This window comes from Micropterus dolomieu, linkage group LG23 (genome assembly GCF_021292245.1).
Source record: "Micropterus dolomieu isolate WLL.071019.BEF.003 ecotype Adirondacks linkage group LG23, ASM2129224v1, whole genome shotgun sequence".
Taxonomy (NCBI): Eukaryota; Metazoa; Chordata; class Actinopteri; order Centrarchiformes; family Centrarchidae; genus Micropterus; species Micropterus dolomieu.
Window position 1 is genome coordinate 29,393,463 of NC_060172.1, and position 27,663 is coordinate 29,421,125.

General features: G+C 42.2%; 2 protein-coding genes across 2 annotated transcripts in view; both read left to right on the top strand.

The window, feature by feature from the left end:
* LOC123963783 (scavenger receptor cysteine-rich domain-containing group B protein) overlaps positions 1-7,718 on the top strand; it is an 11,807-nt gene extending 4,089 nt beyond the window's left edge. The window contains exons 6-11 of the mRNA XM_046040827.1: positions 3,112-3,426; positions 4,212-4,298; positions 4,440-4,754; positions 5,936-5,959; positions 7,217-7,297; positions 7,402-7,718. Coding sequence (XP_045896783.1) covers positions 3,112-3,426; positions 4,212-4,298; positions 4,440-4,754; positions 5,936-5,959; positions 7,217-7,297; positions 7,402-7,718 — 1,139 coding nt within the window. The remainder of the gene's footprint in view (positions 1-3,111; positions 3,427-4,211; positions 4,299-4,439; positions 4,755-5,935; positions 5,960-7,216; positions 7,298-7,401) is intronic.
* A 3,215-nt stretch (positions 7,719-10,933) lies between these two features.
* ywhag1 (3-monooxygenase/tryptophan 5-monooxygenase activation protein, gamma polypeptide 1) lies at positions 10,934-27,336 on the top strand. The gene is made up of 2 exons (XM_046040858.1): positions 10,934-11,130; positions 26,579-27,336. The coding sequence occupies exons 1-2, from the start codon at positions 11,044-11,046 to the stop codon at positions 27,233-27,235; spliced, it is 744 nt and encodes a 247-aa protein (XP_045896814.1). The 5' UTR covers positions 10,934-11,043; the 3' UTR covers positions 27,236-27,336.
* Positions 27,337-27,663: the final 327 nt, after the last annotated feature.

Genomic DNA, 27,663 nt, shown 5'->3' on the forward strand with positions numbered 1-27,663 from the left:
CCATGCATGTCCAAACCTTTCTGACAATTCATCCAATAATTGTTGACTTTCCTTTCCTTTCCATACTGCTAGCATGGCTGAAAACCAAATAGAAGGAACAGGCTAACTAACATATTTTGTTGTGGCTGGTGCAGTACATGGTCTGAACAGGCTCCTGTTGTGGTTTCAGTCTGTGTCTAGTGTTACAGGAAAATAGATATATTAGATATAGAGTACAGTAACTATGGAAGGCAAAGAGCCTCCTTTCAACAAATAATTTGACCATGCTCTCTCTCTCGTTCCCATATCCCCTCCTCTCTCCCGTTTTAGCCAATGGCGTGCAAAGCCTGGTAAAGACGCAGTACCAAGGTAAGCATGAGCTATACAGCTACCTCTACCTTCACTCCCACACCTGCCCAGACACCACTGTCAGTGTCTGGCTGTGTGTCAGGGAAAGAGAGTACAGAAGGTAGATCAGAGCCTGGGGCTTTTTAAACAATGTCACTTTCCCAGCTCTCAGTTTCCCTAATCCCCACTTATTTGGTATGTAACCTCCCACACTCCTGCATCCAACTCATTCGCTTCCAAGGAGTCATGTGGCTTATTGTGTTCAGACGGATTTTTTCTTGCTATTAACTGTCATTACAATACAGCTATGCTGGTCTGTCTTCTTATCTTCTCTTTTTTTTCCAAATAGAAACATGTTGTTAAAATGTCCCTCAGACAGTAGAGCTTTTATGGGCCTCAGATTTTTCAGTGAGGTGACACAATCATAACCAAACAACCTGAACATCCTCATCTCAATCATGACATAATGGATGATATGATTAAACACTGACAGCAAACCTGATGCCTGCTTATCTTTCCAAAGTACAACTGGTGAATGGACGTAACAGGTGTGAGGGTAGAGTGGAGGTGCGCTACAATGAATCATGGGGCACAGTGTGTGACGACGACTGGGACATGGTGGATGCCAACGTGGTGTGTCGGCAGCTGGGCTGCGGAGTGGCTGTGGCAGTGGGCAGCAGCTCTCAGTTTGGACAAGGCATGGGGCTGATCCTGCTGGATAATGTGGACTGCAGAGGAAGTGAAACAGACCTCAGCCAGTGCCGTAGTCTGGGCTGGGGCATCCACAATTGTTATCACTATGAGGATGTGGGTGTCACCTGCAGAGGTAAAGCCTTTATATAACTTTGAGTTGGCTGAGGTAGTGGTAAATCATCTCTTCATGTATAAATCTGGAAAGAAAAGAGGACAAAGTGACCTGCTTTCTTTTCATTTTGCTGCTAGAACTAGCAATGGTGGGGGCAAGAGGTTTTGAGGATCGCACCACACCGCCCCAGGAGAACTCCGGTTTACGTAAGTGCTCCTTGCTTTTATCTAAATGAGAATGGTCTTCTGCCAACCTGAAATGTCAGAGGGACGATTTTTTCAAAAAGTATGAAGCATATGGCCAAAATCCAGAAGATAATTTTGAGATAATTATCTAGGGATTTAATACTTATGTAAACAGGATGTGTATAACTACAACCATTTCATATCTGATTTCATAGTTCTTGTATGTGAAATGTGTCATTTGCACTGTAGTGATAAACCCACGGGGAAATGTAATCTGAAACTGCAGTCCCCCTTAAGTCTGTGGAGCTTTATAGCATCTGTTAGCTCATTGTTTTGGTTCTACTGGCTGCAACTTTACATGTTCTAGTTCACTCTCACCGCTCTCAATCTGTCATTTTTGTGCAGCAGGCAACTGTTTTCAGTGATAAAGCTCTAAAAACCCTCTGTACACCACACAGCAGACAAACACAGTTAGAAACTAGCTGTCGAGCATTCAGCGGTTAAAGAGCCACATATTTCCCTTATGAGTTAGTGGAGACCAAAACAGAACTAAAAATAAAGCAAAAATTGGACTTTCATCATTCTTCATGTGGCCAGAAACATGCTACACAACGAATGCTGGGCTGGATGTGTGAATGGGCAGTTTGCTGACACGATAGCCATGTCAACTTTAAAGGTGACGTGTCAGTGCCTTTTTCATAGGGTGTTTCCACTGCCACCAAGTGGCCAAACAAATCTGTTATCGGAGGTCTGAGCGTTAGACCTTGCATCAAATATGCACTTTGATAAACACAAACCACACCTGTCTGGGCAATCTGGGAGGTTAATGAAATAAGCCGTCTACCTCCAAAAATGGAATCATGCCATCAGGCTGATTCGCATAATGGCTTAAGGGCAGAGGCCACATTGTCCCTCTGCTATAAGCAGATCAAACCGCTGTTACAGTGAATATCTGATTCCAATACAAATATTTTAAATGCTGATTGGACTTTCTTGTCTGTAGAGGATACTTAGAAAATATGTTTCGTATTCAGGGGAATTAAACTTCCGGCCAGCTTTTCTCTCTGTTTGATTAGACCTTTTTTTATGCTCTAGGATCAAAATCAAACAAACACACACCCACTTCTAGAAGACAGGTGGCATGCCAGATGTTGCTATAAAACAAAATGCAAGGGCAGGTTTCATTAAAAAATGAATGAATGAAAGTTTGTCCTACTGTGTGTCCTATATATATCTTCAGGTAAACTGTACAATACATCTCAAAGGCTTCTTGAATTCCAGGCTATCCTTATTGTTTGCTAGGTTTGCCTTTGTCATTGTCGCCATCTTGTTTTTTCCCTTATTTCCCAAAAGGACCATGAAAGACTAGAACAGAAGTGAGACGTCTAACTAATTCTCCAGTGGCCTTAAAACCCACAGGGTGGGTCTCTGATGCAGTGAAAAGCATTTTTAACTTATAGACAAGCCCTATTGTCTCTTTTAAAGGTGTGTTTTTTTTCTGAGGCATAAGATGACAACATCTGCGCCTAGTGCAATATCAGATATTCACCATAACTCAGTATGTAGGCTATTGTATAAACCCACTGTACCCTCTTCTCCTTTCTCAGTATCAATTTCACTCAGTCTTTTCCTCTGTCACACACATCCTATTAGTTACAGTTTCCTCTGATACCTCAAAATCAGTACACATTAAATTTGACATTAATGTAGAAATCTACAGAATAACAATATGTTTTAGCGGAAGATGTATTTAACACCAGTCCCTGTAAATCCCTTCCCTCCCTCTTGGCTTAGGAGATGGCACCATCCGTCTGGCAAATGGACAGAATACCTGCCAAGGCCGGGTAGAGATCTACTACCAGGGAAACTGGGGCACAGTGTGTGATGATGACTGGGTCCTCAGCAATGCCCAGGTGGTGTGCCAGCAGATGGGCTGCGGTACTGCCGTCTATGCACACACCAACTCCTACTTTGGCTATGGGACTGGCCTGATTCTCCTGGACAATGTCAACTGCTACGGCACTGAACAGGACCTGACTAAATGCAAAAGCCTGGGATGGGGCAAACACAACTGTGGACATCATGAGGATGCTGGGGTCACCTGCACTGGTACGCTGCTTTCAGTAATGGAATATCCATTAACACAAGTCATACAGATGTAAACCAAGAATGACTGTTATTATTCAAACCAATAACTAAACTACAAGAGTTGAGTCTACAGCAATGCTAGCAGCAATGTGAATGTGTAAATTTATTCTGTCTATATTCATTCCTACTGGTGATAATAATGTTGGTAGTTATTAGTAGTTGTGGTATTAGTAATGGTTGTACTACAGTTAATAAGAAATACTAGTGGTGGAAAATTTACTTGACCATATTTAGAGAATAAGCCAGTTTGTAATACTGAGGTATAGAACATATAAGTGATTTATTGATTTTCAGGGGGATATATAAGAAGAACTAGAAGAGTTTACAATGGCAGTTTTATTGATATCCATGTTAGTAACAAGCAGTTGTATTATTAGTAGAAATAGTATTAGTAGAAATACTGTACAGCTTTCATTCATTTCCATTTCTATCCATATTAGGGTCCACTACTGTACCCCCTCTGGCAACAATAAACCAGAGAGGACTCTGGGTAACATATAACACAGAAGGTATACAAACATAGCACACACCAGTTATGACTGGATTCATTCCACAGTAAAAATAAGATGTGCACTTTTGCCAAATGATCAACAGGGGGAGCCATTTCTCCCCCTTGTCTTTAAATGATTTGCACCACAGCACAACAAAACATGCAACATACCAAGCTCATTATACTGTAAACAACAGGTAGACTTGTGTATTAAGCCATCAAGTAATTTTGGAATGTTTTTTTATCTTTCCTCCAGCAACAAATAAAGTTCCAGTCACCAAGGCACCAAGTACAACAACTGTTACAACAACAACAACAACAACAACAACTGCCCAGACAAAAAGTAACACTATTATACTGCTTCCTGCTTTGTAAACACAAACTCAATATGTTTTAATATTGGATGTCCATATATAAAGATTTTGTAGAAAAGACACTTCTACTAAAATTGCAATGCTGTACATGTTTATTTATTCTTGTGCAGGCACATCAGGCATTCGTGTGATGAATGGTAACAGTAGCTGCCAGGGTCGTGTAGAGGTCCTCTACAGAAATGTTTGGGGGACGGTGTGTGATGATGACTGGGACATGACTAACGCCAACGTGGTGTGTAGGCAGCTTGGATGTGGCCCAGCTATTGCAGCCAAGGCCCAGGCCTACTTCGGCTACGGTGTGGGTCCGATCCTGCTAGACAATGTGGAATGTAGCGGCTTTGAAACAGAGCTGTCTCAGTGCTTTCACCTGGGCTGGGGTCAGCACAACTGTGGCCATCACGAAGATGCTGGAGTTATCTGTGCACGTAAGTCCTGACCAGATTTCGCTAACATCATTTGGAGCTTAAGCAGGCTCCATTAGTCATACATGCACATATACAATATGTATAAATACGGACTCTCTGTATCACAAACATCTATCTAAAGTCATCAATTCCACTAAAAGCTGATACTTCCTTTTCATCCAGTCATCTGTGCTTGCCCTGCTGAGCTGTCCTGTTGCAATGCACAACTGTAGTACTCTGAGGAGGAGACAGCACACAGAACATAAAAAATACAGTGGATGAGTCAAGGCACATCAGCGTCACTGCATGCCTACAGGCCAACTTTCCCTTCTTTGAGGCTAAATTAAAAGCACATACAGACTCCCCTTTACTTAGATACCACATCATTAATTTCTGGTTAATTGGAAACTACCATTATATATTTGTAGCATCCGTTTTTAATCAGTTGTCTCCAGTAATTCTTCCTTCAGCAAGTAGTTAGAATTGGCAAAGGAGACATAATCTATATCACAGTTTTGGGGTTTTGTTGTGTATTTCCTGTTTTATTCTACTTGAATCCTTCCTCATGTGTCTTTGTTAACTTCACTTCCTGCCTGTATCAAGGGGGTAAGCCAGAGATCGGACAGTGAAGCCGAGCAAAGCCTGCATGGAGGGATCCATGTAGGCCCAAAAATGACGTCAAAACCCCGTGACACCCCCGTCGCATGTGAGAGATGTAACCGTATTGCTTAGATTATAAACTCTCGGCAATCTAAATAAATATATTTGTTGATCAGTGACGCTGCGTTGGTATTTGACAGGTGAGCCTCGTAGGTGGGCTGATTAATCAGTGACGATCCGAGTCAGACAAATCAGCGGGTGGGCGACCAGCCTGTACACTGGCCTGCTAGCAGATCGAGTCAGTTTCCTACCTGATCCTGCCCTGGAGTTACCTTCTGGGAGGCCCATTAGTGTGACTCTCACCGTTGCTGTGCCTCTCCACTGCCCAGCTCCACTGATTCATTGCTGCCCAGCTCTTCATCCTTGCTGCTGCCCAGTGTTCCAGAGACTTTGTTGTGCAGCGCTTCAAAGACTCAGTTGCTTAGTACCATTGAAGTAACACCAGTCCTGCCCGGCTCAGCCAACACCTGCTCCAGGTTCCCCTACAGCAACTTGGCTGACACCTGCTCCTTGTTCCTCATTAGCGGCTTGACCGAGATCAGCTCCTGGTCCTCAGTTGGCGTCCTGTCCAACACCAGCTCCTGGTCCCCTGGTGGTGGCCCATCTGACATCACCTCCTGGTCTTCAGTTTGCAGCCCAGCTGACTCCTGCCCCTGTCCCTGCTGAGCTGCAGCAACTCCCCGCTCCTGCTGAGCTGCAGCAGTCACCAGCACCACAACCTCTGGTTTCCCCTGAATTGTGGCAACTCCCCGCTCCTGCTGAGCTGCAGCAGCCACCAGCACCACAACCTCTGGTGTCCCCTGAATTGTGGCAACTCCCTGCTCGTGCTGAGCTGCAGTAGCAACCTCCGGTTCCTTCTGAGTTGCAGCAACTGTCTCTTGCTCACAGTGTTGCTGTGTCCACATTCCTGCTTCTCTGTTGCTGGTCCCCAGCTCAGATCTCCAGCCGCAGGTCTCTGGCTCTGCACTTCTCCGCTGGTCCTCCGGAGGGTTGCCGCCTTCACTGCTGTCCTCCTGGTTGTCCTCCAGAGCTGCTGGGCCCTTCGGTCCTGCCTCCTGGTCGTCCTCCAGACCTGCTCCGCAGATCTGTTCTGCCCCCAGGCCATCCACTTGTGGTCTCCTGATCTGCTTCATTCCTGCCACTTGGACCGCTCACCTGGGGTCTCCAGCTCCACATTCATCCTGTCCCCGTGCCATACGCCTGAGGTCTCCTGACCCGCAACCCATCCAGCCCTCTGGCCATCAGTCTGAGAGCACCAGCTCCAATCCTCAGATCCTGAGACATTTGCCCCTTAAGCACTAGCCATCTCTCTGGTATTTGTTTCCCAATTTTTTTGGGATAATGTGTGTTTCTCCTGGTCCTTGCCTGTTTACTGGACTTTGGATTTGTTTGCCTGTCTTGGACTGCTTTCCTAGTATAATATTTGCCTACCTCACCACTCTGTAAGCTTTTGCCCCTGTTGTGTCTTTAATTAAAATCTTTGAACTGTACCTGCTCTATGTGCTATTGGGTCCTATTCATTGTTATCCGGCTACCCTGCTAGCAGCTTATTGTGATCATCTGTCCATGACAGTGAGGGTTGTAAGCATCAAAATCAGTACCAAATCATATTTTGCAAACATTATTGTTGAAATTTCAAAACAATGTTCCCACAAAGCGTCTCTGTATTGTGACCTTAAAGGAGCCAGGCAAGAGGCCTACTGTATTGATAACTAGAGTGATTACAAGAGAGCCTTACTGTTGCTTATTCTATTATATTTTCAGTTATGCCTAGGATCCAGAAACATCAATCTGTTTTTTCTGCTTTCCTCTACTTCCCTTAGCTTTTGAATTCTACATTGCAAATGGACGTGACTTTAGAGTACCAGAAAGCACACCTACCACTACCACACAACCCTCTGAAGGTAGGTTAAATATATCTTCAGCCAGCAAAAAATCAACCTATTTCCCCCAGACTGAGTCTCAAAAACAAGTGAGACACTGAATTTATGACTCTTTGTTTTTGTAGGAATGGTGAGGCTGGTGGGTGGCCAGCACCGATGTGAGGGTCGAGTAGAGATGTACTTAAATTCTGGATGGGGAACAGTGTGCGATGATGCTTGGGATCTCCCTGACGCTCAGGTTGTGTGTCGCCAAATGAGTTGTGGACAGGCCACGGCGGCTTGGGGACAAGCTTTCTTCGGGCCCGGCACAGGAACAATCCTGCTGGACAATCTTAAGTGCAGTGGTGCAGAGGTCTCCCTGCAGGGGTGCTCCCATATAGCCTGGAATGTGCACAATTGTGACCACTCTGAAGATGCTGGTGTCACCTGCTCACTGTCGTGATTTCAGCCGAACCACACTCCCATCTCCACCATGGGTAGGAAGTGGGTGTACCAACCTGGGACTTGTATACATTATGTATATAACAGCTTTCACATTGCTGAAGGAATACTCCTCCACCAACAACATACAAAACAACTAATATGACAGTATACGATTACATACTATAAACTATCTATGCCTATTAAGCACTTTATAAATAAATATATGATATAAAAATACAGTGTAGACAGTTTTTTTTATTTGAGAAACAAGATAAAACAAAACTTTTAACTGTCAATGACTTTTTTTCTGCCCCCAAAATGTTAAAATATTTACTGTACATGTGATTCTTTGACGAGTAAGTAAGGTATATTGGAGGAAGTCCATCAATTATTATGTGGATAAAATGAGAAGTTTTTGTAGACTTCAGCTCCAAAATTCGCAAATATGTATGATATAACAAACAAATTTCATATATTACAAACCACAAGAATGCAAGAAAACAGAAACTTCCATAAATAATTGTGTTATATGTTGTGAATATACAGTAGCCTATCTTTCCATCTACAGATAAATAATGGGTTACTTGTGTTCTGTAAACTACCATATAAATAAATGTAACTAATGATCATTTACATGTGACAAAATAAATGTTCTTATTTTTCGATATATATTATATATTTTTGGTGTCAAAAGAAAAAGTTTAAATCAGTATCTGCATTGTCATTATCCTAAACATGTGCATAATGTTAACTGAGACCATTTTCCTCCTTTAGTCATATATCCTTTGTTGCTGAGGCATCAAGCTAATTGTTAAGTCGATGCATGATGTTTGATAAGTCAGTTTGTGTAATGAACAAAAAGAACAGTATTGCTAACAACATTTATTTGATATATAATTCTCAAATTACATAAGCCAATTGCTTGTAATAAAATTAAGCTAACTGACTGCACCCAAATTTGACAATGGCATACTGATACTATGTAGCTAACTGTGGCCATAAGTGCAAATTAGAGGATAATAGTAAACGCTAAAATTATGTGTAATACAGTAGTTGCAAAAATAAATAATAAAGCCAGCATACTGACTCAGGAATGCCAGTTGCACAGCAGTATTGATCGAATGTTTGCTAATATTAGCTAAAATTAGCCCTGGTAAGCTAGCGGTTACCTGACCAAGTACAGCTTTAGCAGGAAAACTCCTAATTGTGTTGAAAAGAGCAATGGTGTGTTTTATTGGTAATTAATTCAAATGTTCTTTCATAGGAGGCAGAATCTATTTCTTCTTCTTATGAAAGTTTCATCTTAGTTTAAACTGTAAATGCTCTATATAATTAGTGCATTATATAACAATGTCTGAAAGAATATGGGAGAATTGCAAAAGCAGTGAAAAGACATTGCTGTAATACATTAAGAATTTTCTAATTTCATTCCTCTATCCACAAAAGTGGAAAAAACATTTTGAAGAATAGGAATCAGCCAAATATCAAATAGTTGACCGCTCCCAGGGAATGCTGAGATTTAGCAATTTTGTTTGAATCTCCTGTTAAAACAAAAACAGACTGGGTGATCTTGGAAAAAAAAAAAAAAAAAAAAACCTTTTTCAAATACCCATTACTTCTGTGTAGTAAAATTACTTGATTCTTTTTTTTTGACAAGTTACAACTTCAGTTTAAGACATTATAATGAATATAGAGAAACAGTATCTTGAATTTGAGTTATGTCAAGTTATGACTTTGACATTGAGATGAAAAACAGATTTACTGTATGTATGAAACAGAAATAGTCTGGGAGGCTCAAGAGCAAAGCTGGAGCTGATTTATCAGTTTTAGAAACATCCAGTGTCTACACTGACTGGGAAATAAAAAGGCCTGTACAAGAGGGCGTGTTTGATGACTCATGATAAAAATGACTCAGCATATCAGTGTTATGAACCTACAATCACTACAATCACCAGGAATGTTAACAAATGGCATATCCATGGTTACAAAAGGGGTTTCACATACAATTTATATTACATGAGAAGAAAACCGTTTTCATTTTATACATTCTGATCATATTAAAAACTGACACTCCATCATTCAAAACTAATAAGTGCAACTGTTGAGATAAAATTTTAAATTATAACAGACTTCTTGTTATGCTTCTCCTCTGCTGAGCCACAATGTTGCAGTCAAACGATGAACTGCTCTGTGGTCACAGGTGTGTCTTTTCCTTATCAGCTACACAGGCTATGAAGATGACTCAGCCAATCAGACATGAGGACTGGATACCGTTTTCATTGACTATAAACATCATCATAAAAATAATATGTAAAACATACATTCTTATTTTAATATGACCTGTTACAGATGATTGGACTTTGAACATTTACTGTTTTCAAACAAAAAACTCCTAAAGGCCTCTCCTGATTCACTGATTTAAAGATGTTTCACATTCTTTAAAGCCACACAAAAAAGCATTTGTGTATCTCCAGTGAGCAAGATTTTATAACATAACTTATTTCAGCATTTTCTAGGGGCAAGATATATTTTGAGAACATTATCTTGTGCCATATTGTAAATTCTTATGTCAGTACAGGTTGGGCTACGTGGAAATAGCGTTTCTTCTTGGCCCCAGGGTAGAGTTGAGCTGCTGGGCTCCTATTAATACCCTGTTCTTCCACCTCTCTTATCATTGCGTCCGGTATTCCAATGCTTTAATATTACATTGCAAGGTTTGGGTGTGTGGTCATCTGAGAACACGCAAAGTAAGGATTATCAACATTATATCATCTGAGATAATGAAGGTTTTGACACAGGACACAGGGCCACAAAATCAGGGAGACCCTTATCACATCAGTTGGTATCATGCTTCGGTGGTATTGGTGCATATACCAGGTTCCAATCAGGTCTTTGGGGTGGCCCATGGGGATCTGAGGCCCAGGGCAGTTTGCATTTGCCCGGTTGGTATGCAAGCTTTGCATCTGGCATGTGAGCACTGTTCTTTCTCCATAACCGAATACCACTACAGTATATGTCACCACTATATAAAAGCACCTCTTTTTCCATGGACATGTGGAGTCTAAACCCTACATTGCCTGTCTGTAGGGCAATATAGGCTGTGCTGTCATTTTCTCTGGCCTGCCTGCCAGGCTCGTTACATCACTCTGTGAAGACACGCCTTTTTGGGTGGTGACACAATCGAGGGAAAGGGCTCGGAGGGGGAGGGGTGTCCCGTCGGCAGGCACACAGACAGCAGGCAGCAGCTGCAGCGAGAGGAGCCGGGTGCCGTTACTCTGCATTAAAACATTCATATTACGATTTTTAGCTCTGAAACACACAGGCCGGCAACACACACATCTAAAATGGTAGACCGCGAGCAACTGGTGCAGAAAGCCAGGCTGGCCGAGCAGGCAGAGAGGTATGATGATATGGCAGCTGCCATGAAATCGGTAAGTAGACTTCATCTGTTCTGACCTTTCTCTTTTCACTCGTTTCTATTAGAAACAGTCTCATCGGCCTGTGTGTGTGTGTGTGTGTGTGAGAGAGAGAGGAATGTGTGTGTGCTAGCTAACCTAGCATTAGGGGCAGTAATACGCAGACTGTGCCCCTGTGTTAGAGCTTAATTTGGCTTAAACGGATAAACCACACAAAACTGGTGTATGAAACTTATGATTAAAGACTACATTAATGCGAAAGACATATGTGTGATCATGATAAATGGCTGTTATAATAAGATTTGGGCAACATCATTTTGAACAAGACTGCAAGGCCCGCAAGGCACACTCCACCCGTGGCCATACATTTCAGAAGTAGCCTATAAGTGGCATCGTTTCGATATAATGAGGTTCAGTCGAAATGATTAATGTAGAGAGATTGAAATGATTTTATTGGCGGTGTGCTGCGGTGGATTGTTGCTGTCTGGAATGCGGTCTGTTTGATCTTGGGGCGGTGCCTTTCGCCAGGCTCCTTTAAAATCGGCCAGGCTGCTTGGTTGTAAAAGAACTGGGGTGGGCAATAAAGCAAAGAACAACACAATGACAAGTTTAATTGTCTGTGTGGATCAAACGCGGGCTTAATAATGAAGGCGGATAAAAATGATCACGTCGAAAGATGCGCATAGTGGCGGAGCGGAGGACGAGCTAGGTGGTACCATGATGGTGAGAGTGACCTCGTAGGCTGGAGCTGATGCTCGTGTTCCGGTTTACATGATGCTGAGCACGAAATAATGAGCCATCGATTTAGTGTGTGCACGGCACTTTTCTTTTTGCTCGACGTGGAGAAACAACCAGCCCGTGTCTTCTTGTCGCTGCACATTTGGCGCAATGTTGGCTGAAGGTTGATCGCAATCGATTTTGCGCAGAAGGAGCGCGCAAAATCCCGAGCGTTCCCCTTTCAGACGTGGGTGTTGGTGGACGGACAGCTTTCCATAAAGCTCCCGTAGATTCCATATTGCAGCAAATGGTCGTTTGCCTGTCTGCAAAGCTGTAGCATGACGGACCTCCGGTCTTAGTCGATAATGTGTAGCAACCGCATCCCTGCGTCCTCGACCTCTTCCAGCAGGTTCCCACACAGAGAGGCGTGCCGCAGCATCTGCCAAGATGCAGCACAGGCCCACCCGTAGTGCACCATTTCATAGGCAGCGTTTTATCAGAGCTTCACAAAGGCTGCATCTTTTTATATCAGTACCGCCTGGACAATAAGACCATAGAGGAACGGACAAGTCAAGGCCTGTTGTGCTGTATGAGAAGGCCCATTCTCCTTTATTTAAAAGAATGGCCATAATATTTGTGCATATTGTGTCTGTGGTTACTAATAGTGACTTCTTAGAGATAATATAAGACTTTCTAGTGGTCTTTATTATCTATCTATACTTGTTTTATTCAATGGCAAGTAGTTTTGGTGTCATTTGTCTAAAAAATGGTCATAGAATCACTTACTTACAAGAGTTGTATCTATTTTCTTTTATTAACCAGCAGCCTCATGTGAGCCCAGGTTGTGTAGGGCAGTGGTTGTGTTTAATAGAGAAAGCAAGATTAGTAGAGGCTACTTTTTCTACATCAGCTTCAACTCCCATGAGTCAACAAGTAAGCTGTCAGCCCTGTTTAAAGGCCACGCTGTGTGCTTCTCTCTAGGACCAGGCTGTGGTGTGTTAATGCCAAAGGGGGGCCCGGCTCCACCCCTTCCGATTTATGCCGAGTCAGAGAGAGAGCTGCCCCTCACCCAGCCACTCTCTCTGCAGCACTGGGCAGCGGGGTGTGTCTGCTGCCTCGCCCATCATTTGAGGGGAATCCCTTGCCACTGCAGACATGGTAACCGCCCCGGTGGCAACGGAACCAAATAACCAGGATCACACAGGACACGACACTGCGCCCATAGCTAATGCTGATCGACTGCTGTTAGTACTGTATGTTCACCACGCCTTTATAAGATAATGATAATGTAGATATCAGGACAGCATGTCTCACCATCAAGTATATTTTTACAACATCAATCATTTAGTCCCTCATGTCTCTTAAGAAGAAATCAGGGACAAAAGGAATCCATCTTTATTCAGAAGAGCATAGAAGTTATTCTCATTAGCTGGGATGGGCAATCGTTATTTGTGAGCAAGAAAAGAACTGTTTCAAACAAACAGTAAATGAGAGACTGGTTTTGTTCTTTAATAATATTTATACATCCAACAGAAGTGTCCCAGCAGAGAGTCATTAACAGGTCTCTCATGTTTTTCCAAATTCATTTATAGGAGCCGAGTGTGACATCACAGGTTTGAAAGCAGCCTCATATTCTGCTTGCCCTCTTTCTGTCTGTCGGGGACAGCTATGAGTGATCAGTAACTGATCAGAGATGCAGACCCGGTTGCCTGCAAAATATTTGTGTTTCTGTGCATTCTCCTTTAATTTATAGTGCACAACTCTAGCTATGTGTGGGTCTCTAGTGATTCTATTAGCTGTGGACCAAGAGCCCGAAAATTAAATTAGGGTCCTGGACCTCTAGACGAAAAAGCCACATGACCTGAAATTTAGGTTTTTAGTTGTTCAGTACATGCTTCTGACGATAAATGATTCAAAGGGTTAAATGTTAAAAGTTGTGCCCCAATAATTTGGTACCTCTTAGCAGCGTAACACGTCGGACTCTCATTTACTGTTTGTAAAGGTGATGCCATTGCAAAAACATTCAAAATCCTTGCTACCGTGCAGGGTTTACCCGGAGAGCATTACATTAGCACACATACATACTCCCCACTGAACTCACATAACTAACCTAAAGCTATACGTGTTTAAAAAACAATAATGATAATTATTGCAACATGATTTTTCTCAATAACAATATAACAAATGTTTAATAAATGTTTGATTTAATTCATTTGAATCATGAACCAATTAGCACTTAATTTTTTATTAAGATATTCATTTTGTTTTTTTTGTAAAGATTTTACTTTATTTTACTCATGCATATTTGTTGAAAAAAGATTTTATCATAATTGTTTTCAATGTTCTACCTCAGATTTGTTAAGCGATCCACTATTAGGCAAGTGTTCTGACCACAGAGAATAGTTTAACATCACAATTAAGTGTCTTTCTTTCATTCAGGAGCAAAAATCAGCAGCCTATAAACTATATATAAATAATGATTTTGAATGATATGAAATTTTCTATCGTGAGAACATTTTTGGCCATATCGCCCAGCCCTAACGTGTTATCAGCACCACACGTCAAACATCATGTCTTGGGATGTAGTATTTCTTGGCTAGTGAGTCGGTGCTCGTACTGTACAGAAAACAGAATTTATGCATTCATTTGTTGCAAAAACAGCAGTACTGTGCTACTACCTTGTATGCTAATACTGTAAATATTACAAAATTCCTGTGCTATTAAAGCACAGTCGACCATTGATGAGGAATCTGTTTTTAGGAGTCGTTTTCAAGAGTGACTGTGAATATATTATATTATATAATATATTCATTCAAAAGACCTCACTACTACATATGCATATCTAATGAAGCTATTACATCATAGTATCCACATGAGCCCAGTGCCTCAGCCCTTTGATATAGTACTAATTGATTCTCAAAGGCTGACCTAATAAACAAGTCAATACACCAGTTTGAGTGCAAGAAAAACATTGTTATGGGTTCTTCACCAGTATCTCTTAAAACACCACACCGGTGTTTTTGCTTCAAACCATGTGCATTTTATTTTATAACATTTATTTATTTATTAAGACTTTTGAATTCGCCTTTTTTGTGCAGCTGTTGCTTTCCTTTCATTTTCATTCACCATAAAAATCTACTTGTAATGAAAGAACAGAAACATAGAATTTTAATAATACTGACAAAAGAACTGTATTGTAATGTATTGAAATGTATTTTTTCAGAGCATGTATTCAGTTTTTTCAAGTAATGTTGTCATCCTGCTAAATATATGTTTTAACGATAATAGTCATTTACCAACATGCTGTTTTAGGTGAAACCTTGGACCTTAATTCCTACAAGAAAAAAACCCCCAAACAAATCTCTAAATGTCAAGTTATTCTTTCAAACTTTTGAAGCAGCAAAATCAAACGCTGGGCTTACACAGGGCTTATGCTTCTTTCACACAAACCCGGCTATGAAGTGCTTTATTGAACGCGTGTTTAACCCGGGTTTGACCTGATTCAATTGAGAGTGCTTTCACAAGTTAATCTCTGAGCGTCACTGTTCACAGAGACTTCAGTCTGAAACTGTAGTCAGTTACGAACGACTGCAAAACCACAGAGTTACAAAGTGCCACTGAATTAGATTCCGTAAAGTAACTACACAACAAGGGCTGAGTTTCAGTTTCAGTTCATTTTCTCTTAGTCACTCTCTCCTTTTCTTTTTTTTTTTACACTAGCCAAGTCATACATAAATGCTCAAAGTCACGTTAGCTGAAGCCCCTATCCGGTTCACCAAAAGTGAGCTATTTTGCTGTGTTAGTCTCAAAGGGGTATTACAGATCCCTACAGATCTGTCATCTAGGGTCCTGTAACAATGGCAGCCAAGGGGTTGGCTGGTAAGTATACTATGTCCCACCATTTACCAGTCGATCTACATTTCAACCCTCCCTTATGGGCGTGAGCTTTGGGTAGTGACCAACAGAATGATACTGTGGAGTCTAGTGGCCAAAATGAGTTTCCTCCACAGGGGGGCTGGGCTCAGCCTTAGAGAAAGGCTACGGAGGGAGCTCAGAGTAGAGACGCTGCTCCTTCACGTTTAAAAGGAGCTCGTTGAGGTGGTTCTGGTATATTATCAGGATGTGTCCTGGGCGCCATCCTTTGGAGGTTATCCAGGCACGTCCAACTGGCAGGAGCCCCCGGGGTACACCCAGAACACGCTGAAGAGATTATATATCTCATATGGCCTGGGAACGCCTTGTGATCCCCCAGGGGGGGCTAGAAAACGTTGCTGGGGAAAGAGGGACGTCTGGACCACCTTGTTTAGCCTGCTGTCACCACGGCACCGCCCCAGATAGACGGCAGAAAATGAATGAATGGATATGTGGTATATGTATGCTGTAATTTTATGAAATCAGGGTCTGTGAGAGCCATTGCACTGAAAACACCTCAGGTTCATATGCATGCTAACAGTTCTGAGCTTGAGTAGGACTGATTTAACCAAGTGACCATAACCAGTATGATGTGCTGATTTGACTCCATTATTTTGAAAAAGCTTTGACACACACACACACACACACACACACACACACACACACACACACACACACACACACCCTATTGGAGAGCGTGCTTCTTTGTCTTAGGAAGTGCATGGCACAGAGAGCCAGTGCTTCCATCACACTTAATGAACTGAATGCATTATTCTCCAATGGAAGTCCGTTCAATGCATTAACAGATGCATGGGGCTGCAGCTGTTCCATACATTGAATGTGTGTATTATGTATTGACTATACTCTATTGTGTTTGCTCTGTTGGATAAAGAAATATATTTTTCAGAAATGGTAACACAAATGTCTATATGTCTGTAAATTTCATGGTGCGCATTTGACTCATTTAAATATAATCTGTAAAAACTGATGTTTATTGAAGCGTTGGGTTTCCCACGACTATAATCACAGATGTAGTTTAGGTCATGTGCTCTAGATCTCTAGAAGAGATCACTTCTCAGAAGAGAGTGATCTTGCAGGATCACTACATAAATGATGCTAACGGAAAATACACTGTGTGACTGCGTGCCCATCATCATTCATTTAGCAGAAATTTAAAGCCCCCCTCCAGTGTATCTTGACATTTATCATGTATCTTGATATTTCATATTTTTCTGAGTCATTTCCTTACAATGTTGATTACCCACATAGTTCGCCAAATATTTTTTGAGAAATAGCTTAATTTTGTGCTTAAAGTTGCAAAAGTTGCTTAGTTGTTAAAACGGCGTGGTGACGTATGACTATAGTAATTCCATAAGTCATACGTCATTCTCCAAGCTTGCGCGCCGTCAAGCCTCGTTGAGTCAGAGCATCAAACCGATAAACATCGTTGTGAGCTAGCTAACCAATTTAGCAAGTAATTTACTTAGAACTTACAGTAGGTATGTCTCTCTGTGTCTGATTGTTGGTTGGTCTTTCTAGTTTAGTTAGCTAAGTTAACTAAGCTGTAGTTAGCCAGGTGTAGTTAGCTAGCATAGTTATTGCAGAAAGTTAGCTAACAGAGGGTCTTCACTTTTTTTATTAGTTTCCTCCTCTTAGTTTAGTGTGCTGTTCATTTTCATTATGGCATTTGTGTGTGCGGTGTTGGAGGACAGATGACAGAAAACGCGTCACACTTTCACCTGCCACCTTCTTCTATACAGTCTGCAAAATGCATTTCACTGAGAAAATGGTATCAGAAGTCTTTACATACAGTTCAACGGAATAATAGACCCCCACCCCCGCGGTAAAGTTAGTGCACCATAAAACGTAGTGGGAGTTATCGTGTGCAGTGCGTGACAGGACCATCGACTGTATGATTGATAACAGCTGATACTCGCACATTAGTTTCTATCATGGGTAAGTAATGGCTGCTCCTGCCAGACAGTAAAGTGTACTAAACTTTACAGAGCAGTGATGTTAACACAGCATATTGTTAGTGAACACTAAAGTCGTCAGTTTTTGGTTGTCATGGTAATGTATTACGTCCGACTATTAACCACACCCCCATTTTCTGTTTGAGAAAGAACGTTAACCAAAAACGGCAGTTAAAACTGGCTGGAGGGGGGCTTTAAAATATGAAAATATAGAGTTATTGTGGCTGTGTCTGTATTTAAATCCACCAAATACTGAAATAAACCACATAAAATTTCAGTTTATTGTGGAGACGGTTACACATTTAGTGAAATTGCCAACCCTGATTCAAATCTGATCTGTAAACAATGACACCATCGCTGCTACTCTCAAGTCCAACACTCCAGTCTGTTGCTATGGGAGACAACATAAGCTGGTAGAGAAACCTGATCCATTATATTTTTTATCCACTTTTAATTCTCACTGCTCAGGCGAACGCCGTGGGCTATCTGTGTCTGTTTGAAATCTCCATAGGAGTGGGTGTGAGTGGGATGGTGCATCTTGTGGGAGATATCATCAAGATCAAATGAGACTGATAGTCTCAAAATGCACCCATGATGTGAAACAAAAGAGTTTTTTTTTTATTTAACACCTATAATGAGCATAATTTTAGACACTGCTTGCTACAATCAGTGTGTTAAACTAGGAAATGGGGTTATAGACCCAGAAGATGTCTGTCTTGTCCCAGTCACCATTTCCTCTTTTCTAGTTCATCCTCCTCATTGTAGAGTTTTTATCCAGGCTGCATAAGAAGCATCATACTTTTCATACTAAACCTCAGTCCAATTATGAAGGCAGCCAATGTTATCTCAGGACATTTCAGGATGTCCCGAAATGAGTCTTGACTCAGTTGTGAGTCACAGAGGCACTACGAAAAACGCCCACCGTACCCACCTACACACACTTTGATCAGGTTCATTTCACAACAAGAACCTCACTTACATTTGCAGCAATATGTGCAGATTTGAACTGCCTGATATTCTCCTCCAAGTTCAGCAGCACCTCATTATTTTGTAGCGTCATTCAGTTGCTGTGACATCTGCTTTTCCCTTTTGCCTACTCACTATCATAGAGTGCAGTGACATAAATGCTAGCGCCATAATAAGGCATCACATCGACACATCTACCCTGACCTGCAGTTGTAACATTTCAAAGGAAGGGCAGCTAAGAAAATGAATAAGAAGGGAGTATTCTTGTAGCTGCTTTTCTGGTCCTGAAAAGATGTTCTCAGTGTGGAGTGTGAAAACATGTACAGACCAGTGCCTGCTTTTAGGATAGTCACATCATTTCTCTTCCAGATGTTTTTTCGTACAAACAAATACATGACTCAAGAGTCACAGTGGTATCATGATCAAGTATGGTAAAGCCCAGCTCATAAGCCAGTCGCTATTAAAGGTGCCCCCTGGAGTTTTCTTGTAAACAACGTTTCTCATCAAAACGCACTGTGTGCATACTTGAGGTCTAACAAGCATGTTGAGTGCAAGTTTGCTTGCCAGCAGAATTCTTCTTCCTTATTTTCATTGACTCTGTGCTACATTTCTTTGCCTGTTTCTGTCGCCAACTGTCGAGCTGGCAGAGCAGATGTGAGCTGCACTTGTATGATAGAAACAAAATGGAGATCCACTCGTAAAAAACGCTGCTCGTGGTCAAAAACTCCACCTCGACTTGAAAGAGCTGCTCCGTGTTAACTGTAAATGTGGCCTCTCCGTTTTCGCAGCAGAGGTGCCATTACAGCTCAGCTTTCGCCGCCACACAATGCAGCGTCATCCGACAAGGCGCTGCAGTGGCCAATCAAATATGTGTAAGCACTTATTCCTAGTAGATTACTTTGTAACTCAAAGGCCGTATTTCTGTTGTATCCTGGATCATATTTCATAGTCTCACCGGTACCTGAAGCAACATTCCCCGCTACCCCTTGCGTTCATTTTAATTTAGGGCAGTTTTCGGCCTGAATGGCCACTCTCTCTCAATTACAAAATCTTCTCCTACAGCATTAAAATGACAATCTGATCATAGCTAGATCGGATGAGAAGAGATGTAGCAGCAATTTCTGCCAATATCCAGTACCCACAGATGTGTAAAAATGGTAAAATCGTCTGATACGTGGATATCAGCAGCCACTGCCAGTCCTCCTTAATACTGTAGTAGTGAATAAGTATGGCAGTGACACAATCACCAGAGCAGGTAAAACTTGCATGGTCAGCAAGGACTCCGGGGCACAGAAGGACTCTGTTCTACCATCTTAAGAATTCAGGGCTTTACTGAACACTGGATCTGTGGACCTTGTAGCTTGTCTTTTTTTTCTATTTCTCCTCTATTTATACTTTGGCTAGGTTCTTGTGTTTATTGTGTTTGGTCTTCTTAGTTCATTTCACGTTTGTAGAAGAATGGTTGAAGTTGTTGCTTTATTGCTTTGGCACCATGATGCAGGTTATTTGTTTGGGATTTCATGCCCCTGAATGAGTTTGCAGGATTACGACAGACCTAGAAAGTATGAAAAGATGGATTTTGACAAGATCGGGATAGCTAGAAGATGGACCAACCCTAAAGGCACAAATGTGAAACATCAGCCTCTATCCCTGAGACAGTATATGACGAAGGATTAGTAATGCAATAACACAATAATGTCAGTACTGTCTTTGTTATCAACACCACGAGTCAATTTGTGATGAGTGTGCAGTGCCTCCAAGCTGTGGAACTCTGGAAATGAAGAATTTAAAGAAAACCCAAGATGATCATTTGTTTTTATTCACCTCATGTGACTTAGTTGTAATTGTGTAGCAGGTAACCAATAATATAAACCAATAACACTGTAATATTGTTAAGTAGTGATCAGGATTCATGATCTGGACCAAAAAAAGTGAACAGGGAGGTGCTACTATAACCCACATTGACCTCTAAGGGCAGAACACATCTGCCTTTGACAAGGCAACCAAGCAGGAAAAAATGTGGGCTGAACACACAGTCTTATACTGTACATCCAGTTTATTTATTTTTTAATGTGCCATTACTTCCTGACAGTAATATATGACACATGTACCATTATGTAAAAGGGTCGCATTATATAGCCGAAAATGTTATCATGATAAAAAAACCCAATATCATTTGATATTAGGCTTGTGATGATTGGCGATTGGATCGTATATTGATGATTGAAGGAATGAATCAACGACTGTGTTTGCATGCGCTGATAATCATTTAAACTAACTCACTATCAGAACTAAGATGACCCTGCACCCTACTGCAGTGTTCCCCGTTCATTGATTTATTTGTGGCGACATGCCATAATATCACCGCTGACCGCTGCATATTGATTTTGGTTAATATTTAAAATGGTTAAAATCACAGTTGCATAGATTTTGCTCAGCCCCTCACGGACCTGTCTTTAAGTTACCTTTCCCTCCTCGTGCACAGTCTGAATCAGAACATGATCATGTGCTGGAGGAGGATGGATTGTTGCCAGCTTTTCCGCGCATGGAACTTCCCTGAATTAATCTGTAGTTGAATGATTAGGATCATGAACACCGCTCCACAACATTTTCCAAAACTAAAGCATGAAAGTTAACTCTGTGAAGTTACTCTATCTATGCTCTTAAACAACGCTGTCAGTGTTGGAGACCCATCGTCAAATATCTGTGATCTCAAGTAGCCATGATGGGACGATATGAAATGATATCGATAATTATCACGATGAAATCATTATTTCTTTCGAGTTAAAGGGCTGATTTTTGAAATAAGATGACTAATTGTGGTTTTAATCCATTCTTTATGGTCAAAACACGACAAAGACTTGATGCCTAACAGTGGAAAAATTTACAAATTTGAGGTAGAACATTCAAAATAATTATGATAAAATCTTTTTTCAACAAATATGCAGTCAGTTCCTTTTCCTCAACAAATTTAATATACTCATAGAAAATCATTATGGTTTTATTGCCCAGCCCTAATCAAGTAACTACTTCTAACAGAGACGCCCTAGCTTGCATTAACTACTGTTTGGCCTCCCTCCAAACCAGTCCAGCAGCCTAATTAGGTCTACACATGTTTCTCATTCCTTTTGAGTGATTTATCCTTTATGTGTCTTAGTGTTGGATACACACATCAGCTGTAATCATATGTGGTATAGTGTAGCAACAAAGAGCTACTTGAGGATCGTCTGTCCACCACCATTAGTAAGACACACACATCCGCTGCCTTGCGTCCTCCTTTTCCTAGCACTGGGCTCTACCCCTATTCACACCGCCAGTGACGTCAGGTCGTCCACGACGCCTTTGTGCTCTGCTGCCTGAAAGAGGGTCGTCAGGGGGGTTGTCACATCAGGTTAGAAGAGACCGGAGATTGAGAGCAAGTGAGCAAGGAAAAGGCAGAAGGAGAGCAAGGAGCAGGAAGAGAAACGGGGAGCTGGGGGACTCTGGCAAGCTTTCTTTATGTGAATTGTAATCCATAAAATGGAAATGTAAGGTGGCGGGAACTGAGTTATAACCCAGGGCCCTATTTAGGCCCAACATATTATCTCACTCTCTCTTTCCTGCAGCTCTCACCGTGTCTCTCCTGTGGCTGTATTAACGGCCACGCAGAGAGCTGTCAAAGAGGAAATTACTGATTGTCCTGCCTGCGCCTTTGTTTGTCTTAACACTCAGTTGTTTGGAAGTTTGACTGCCTCGTGCAAGGATGAGTCACGAGAGAGCAGGCGCGATTGATTGAGCTTTATGGGTAGACAGAGCTCTATTGTCATCCCCGCACCACAGCTTCCGTCAGGGCTTTCTGCTCACCCTGCAGCCTTCTGAAACAAAGGCTGCCATGTTTTTACAGATGTGCTGTTTGGGCCTTGTTTTTCTGACCTCTCTGTTGCTCCAACACTGACCTACTCCACTGATTGCATTCGCTGTTGGTCAGATACTCGTTTACGCTAATTGTAATTTAATGGGCTATGGTATAGAGTGGTATGGAGTGGAGGCTGTGTTTCAGTAATGACTAATGGGGGAAGGGTCACTTTCCTCTGTGCTTGTAAGTGGGATCATTACGTAACAGATTTTATTGTTTACCTCTCTTCATATTCTTTCAGTACAGAGGCCATTTTATTGATGTCAGTCGTACATTTTACAGCGCCTTGTGTAGAAACACTCCTGAGTGATTCGTACAGATACTTACAGATGCAGCATTATATGGAGAGAACGATAAAAAAGGAGGATTGGGAAGAGATCAATGAACAGCAATGCTTAGACAACATAGAACAGATTCAGGGGATAAATATTTATTCAGAGTAATGTCAGTGGCAAAAAAGCCATCACCAGGAAGTGGCTGAAAACAGAGGAACCTAAAATGGAGGATTGGGTTGAAGTAATGTATAATATTTTTATTATGGAAAAGTTGACTTTTTCAGTTACACTAGCATCAGATAAATTCAAGAATCTATGGGATAACTGGGTTGACGTTGTAACACCATTGAGAACAGACATTATTTGGTAAAAGCAGTGTATCTGATGCACCCCCCCCCCCCCCCCCCCCCCCCCCCGGTTCTTGCTACAAATGTTTAAATGTTTACTGTTTACAAGATTGTGTTCGGCATTATCCTGTATCAGGAGTAAAAGGTCTCTACAGGAGAGTGATGGAAATGTGGAGGGCAGAGAAAAATCTACTCACCGGTAGTTTACTGAACTTTGTGTTTAATTGAGAATTTCTGTCTATTCATGCCTTTGCCAAATGTCAATGTGACAATGCTGAATGGAATCAATAAAAAGTTAATGAAAAAAAAAAAAGAAATGCTCCTGAGTGAACAATCGCAAAACTCTACAGTCCTGCTAGTGGCCCTCTAGAGGCTGCACTGTTCATTACAATGCAATTAAGTATAGAGCCAAAGGCATATTGTTTGATTGTTAGAGCAAGTTTGATTTTGGGACACTGCAGAACAAGTAATGGGATAATCAAGTTCGAAGGGGTGCTTCCTGTGGGGAGCATTACTAAACATTTCGCAGCAATCTGGCCACTAGTTACCTTTTAGACCAGGTTGATCATGCCTGAAATGGCCAGAGACACTGTGGAATGCTGGTGGGTTTTAGTCAATTTTACGGTAATCTGCGTTTAAGATTTTGAGACATGTACAACATTTGCCCAAGTGTTGGCTTCAGAACAAAACAAGAACCAATGGGATTCATGCTCTGGTGACTACAAATAGCTAGCAGTTCTGTGAGGTTGCACTCCTTTTGAAGTAGCTAATGCGGACATGCTCACAGTGACAGTGCTGCGTGTTGCAACATGTTGATATTACGCAGGTAATATTTACTGGGTTCACAATCTTCTTCACTTCGCCTCACAGCAAGAAGGTCGTGGGTTCAAACCCCGGTTGACCCGGCCTTTCTGTGTGGAGTTTGCTTGTTCTCCCCGTGTCTGCGTGGGTTCTCTCCGGGTGCTCCGGCTTCCTCCCACCATCCAAAGCCATGCAGGCTAGGTTAATTGGTGACCCTAAATTGTTCTTAAGTGTGAGCGTGAGTGGTTGTTCGTCTATGTGTGGCCCTGCGATGGACTGGTGACCTGTCCAGGGTGTACCCCGCCTTGCGCCCAATGTCAGCTGGGATTGGCTCCAGCCCCCCCGCGACCCCTGTACGCAGCAGATAAGCGGTTGACAATGGATGGATGGAGGAAAAGGGACTGAAAAAAGATTGTACTTAATTTTACCCATGCGTATTTGTTGAAAAAATATTGTTCCACCTCAGATTTGTGAAGGGATCCACTGTTTGACATCAAGCGTTTGTCATTAAAATGAACACAATTAACCATCTGGTTTCTTTAACTTTCACTCAGGAGCATAAATCGTCCTTTAAACTCGAAGGAAATAATGATTTGACATTTATCGTGATAATTATCGACATTGCTTGATCTCACATTTTTTAGTGTGATAACATTTTTGGCCATATCGCCCAGCCCTAACAGCACCACCCTCAGATCCTGCATGCTGCAAGCATGGTTGAAGGGATTGGTTGCTTGTGGTTTTGGAGTTCTTTTGTGTTTCATGTGCGGGCTGTTTGCTTTTGAATCATTGGTATCTTGTATCTTGAGTCATGAACATGACATTGCTTGGACCGACTCCCCAGCGAGTGAGTTGGCTGAAAGGTGTGAGATATGAAATGGCGTGTTTGCACTTATCCGTCAGCCGTGTCAGCATCCTTGCCATTAGCAGCTTGTGGCCGGTGTCTCCTGCAGAGATAGTATGGCTCTCACAAACAAAACAGATTTTGCAGTCGCCATGGAAACAGGAGATTGCATCACTGGCTGCTCTTTGCCCTCCACTCCCTCTCATTTAAGTTCAAGTTCAGTTCAAGTTATCTTATTAAAGAGGATGGTCAGTTCTGTTGAAGTGAACTATTGCTTTGATTCCCACTTTATGCGTCATTGGGTGTAAACGATGGGTGTAGATGTAAATAAGGATTTATGTATGCTGAGAATGAGTTCATCAGATGAACACATGATTAGTCACATGTTTGTATGAATAGAGACTGTAGTAACAACTGGGACAGGGATTAGCAGCTACTGTGTGTTACTGGAGTCAAACCAAAGCAGAGTGACACAGCTGCTGCCAGCTCACAGTGATGTGATGCGACTCAAAGGTCACAGGTTTAAGCTTCTCTGTCCTTGAGCAAGACCCTGAGGCTCAGCCATGTGTCAAGTCTGCAGCACGTACACTATCATGGAGTACAACCTCTGGGGAACATTTGTCTTACTATGTGACTCAAAAGTTCCAAAAGTGACCCGTTAGTGCCTTTCTAACACTGCAGCCGCAGAGTGGGACCCCACCCGGGTGCTTAGGAGAACACAAATAAGATGATACACAAACGCAGCGAACAGATTGACGAGAAGTGAAACAACGGAATAAGAAAAGATGTGTGATTTACCTGTGTAAGTTTTGTGCCTAAGTGTGTGTGTTATACATAGCAGATATAGATAGTCTTGTTTACTCAAAAAGTGAAGCAGTTCTTTTGTTTTGTTGTTGAGGGATAGTGCCTCAATTCATTTTAGAATCTTTTTAGAATAATTTAATTTAGATTAGGTCAAAGCAAATGTTGAGGTCTTACTTGGGATTTCCAACACCAAGCGAGACATGTTTTTTCAAAAGTCTCTTTATTATTGTCGAGGGGCATTACAGTGAAAGCAAAACAGCCTAAAAAGAAGCCAGCTTCATTTGACTATATGAGGAATATCAGCACAATCCCTTAGTTTTAAAATCAGAAAGTAGTGTTTTGATGGCAGATTAAGCGTCCAGTAAGGGCATTGTGAAGAGCTGTTCCACGTGATCAACCGGGGCCCCCTGCTTTGGTATACTCATGAAACTGAATTCTGTGCTGAAAAAGAAAGTAACAACAGGCTTTATACTCAGAAAGGGTCTGTAAAGATGCCTCTGCTGCACAGTCCCAGTGGGGTATAAAGGCTTAAATCCTCCAGCCAGACACAGGCCTGTCAAAACAAAACAAAACCAGCTTTCAGAGCTCCGGACAGCCAATCAGGACTCACCTCGGAGGATGATGTCAGTGAGCTGGGGGCGTGATTTACCCTGCTGGATGCAGTGACTGTTGCCTTGGGTGTAGTCCTGTTTGTCCAAAGGGCATCTGTGACGGTCTCCAGAGTTGTAGCTTTGTTTTTCTGTTCATGTGTTGTAGTTTGTCTTGGGCACAGAGGATTGAATTGTTTTTTCACGTCAGTTATAATTTGTAGCATGCCACAGGTTAAAACTGTCCCATTGGCAGCTTTTGAATGTTTAACGTATGACATAAACAAGTCAATTGAGATAACAAAAATGCTAACGTCTGCATACTTTTCTTTCTTTCTTAAGGTCACAGAGCTGAACGAAGCACTGTCCAATGAGGAGAGGAACCTGCTCTCTGTGGCCTATAAGAATGTGGTTGGGGCGAGGCGTTCATCCTGGCGCGTCATCTCCAGCATTGAGCAGAAGACGTCGGCCGACGGTAACGAGAAGAAGATCGAGATGGTGCGGGCCTACCGGGAAAAGATCGAGAAAGAGCTGGAGGCCGTCTGCCAGGACGTGCTCAACCTCCTCGACAACTTCCTGATCAAGAACTGCAACGAAACGCAGCACGAGAGCAAGGTGTTCTACCTTAAGATGAAGGGCGACTACTATCGCTACCTGGCCGAGGTGGCCACGGGGGAGAAGAGAGCCTCGGTGGTGGAGTCCTCTGAGAAGTCCTACAGCGAGGCCCACGAGATCAGCAAGGAGCACATGCAGCCCACCCATCCCATCCGCCTGGGCCTGGCTCTCAATTACTCCGTCTTCTACTACGAGATTCAGAACGCCCCGGAGCAGGCGTGCCACCTGGCCAAGACCGCCTTCGACGACGCCATCGCCGAGCTGGACACCCTCAACGAGGACTCCTACAAAGACTCCACTCTCATCATGCAGCTGCTACGAGACAACTTGACGCTGTGGACGAGCGACCAGCAGGACGACGAGGGAGGCGAGGGCAACAATTAAAGAGTCCAAAACTTCATTCTGCCAAAACAACACAAGCGCTCTCACAAATGATGACAAAATAATAATAATACTTAAAGTTCTTAGAAATAAATAAAAAAAAAGGGAGGGGGGGGGGGGGGTTGGTTGAACATCGGCGGCCAATTTAGCCAATGGTACTAACGCGGCTGCTGTTCTTTATTTTTCAACAAATTAAAAGTGAAAAAAAAAAAAGTAGGAGGAGGGAAGACAATTTTAGTTTGAGAAATAATCTACGATAAAGAATAAAAAATAAAAAAAAATGAAACCCCCTCCTTGGTAGCCTCTGCAGCATTTGCCAAAATACCACTTTAGAAGCAAGAGGTACGTCATTCATCACAGTGTGACTATTGGGTAACGATACCTTCACACTGGCAGAGACTGGTCTTATCGCGCAAATGAAGCTGAGCTGT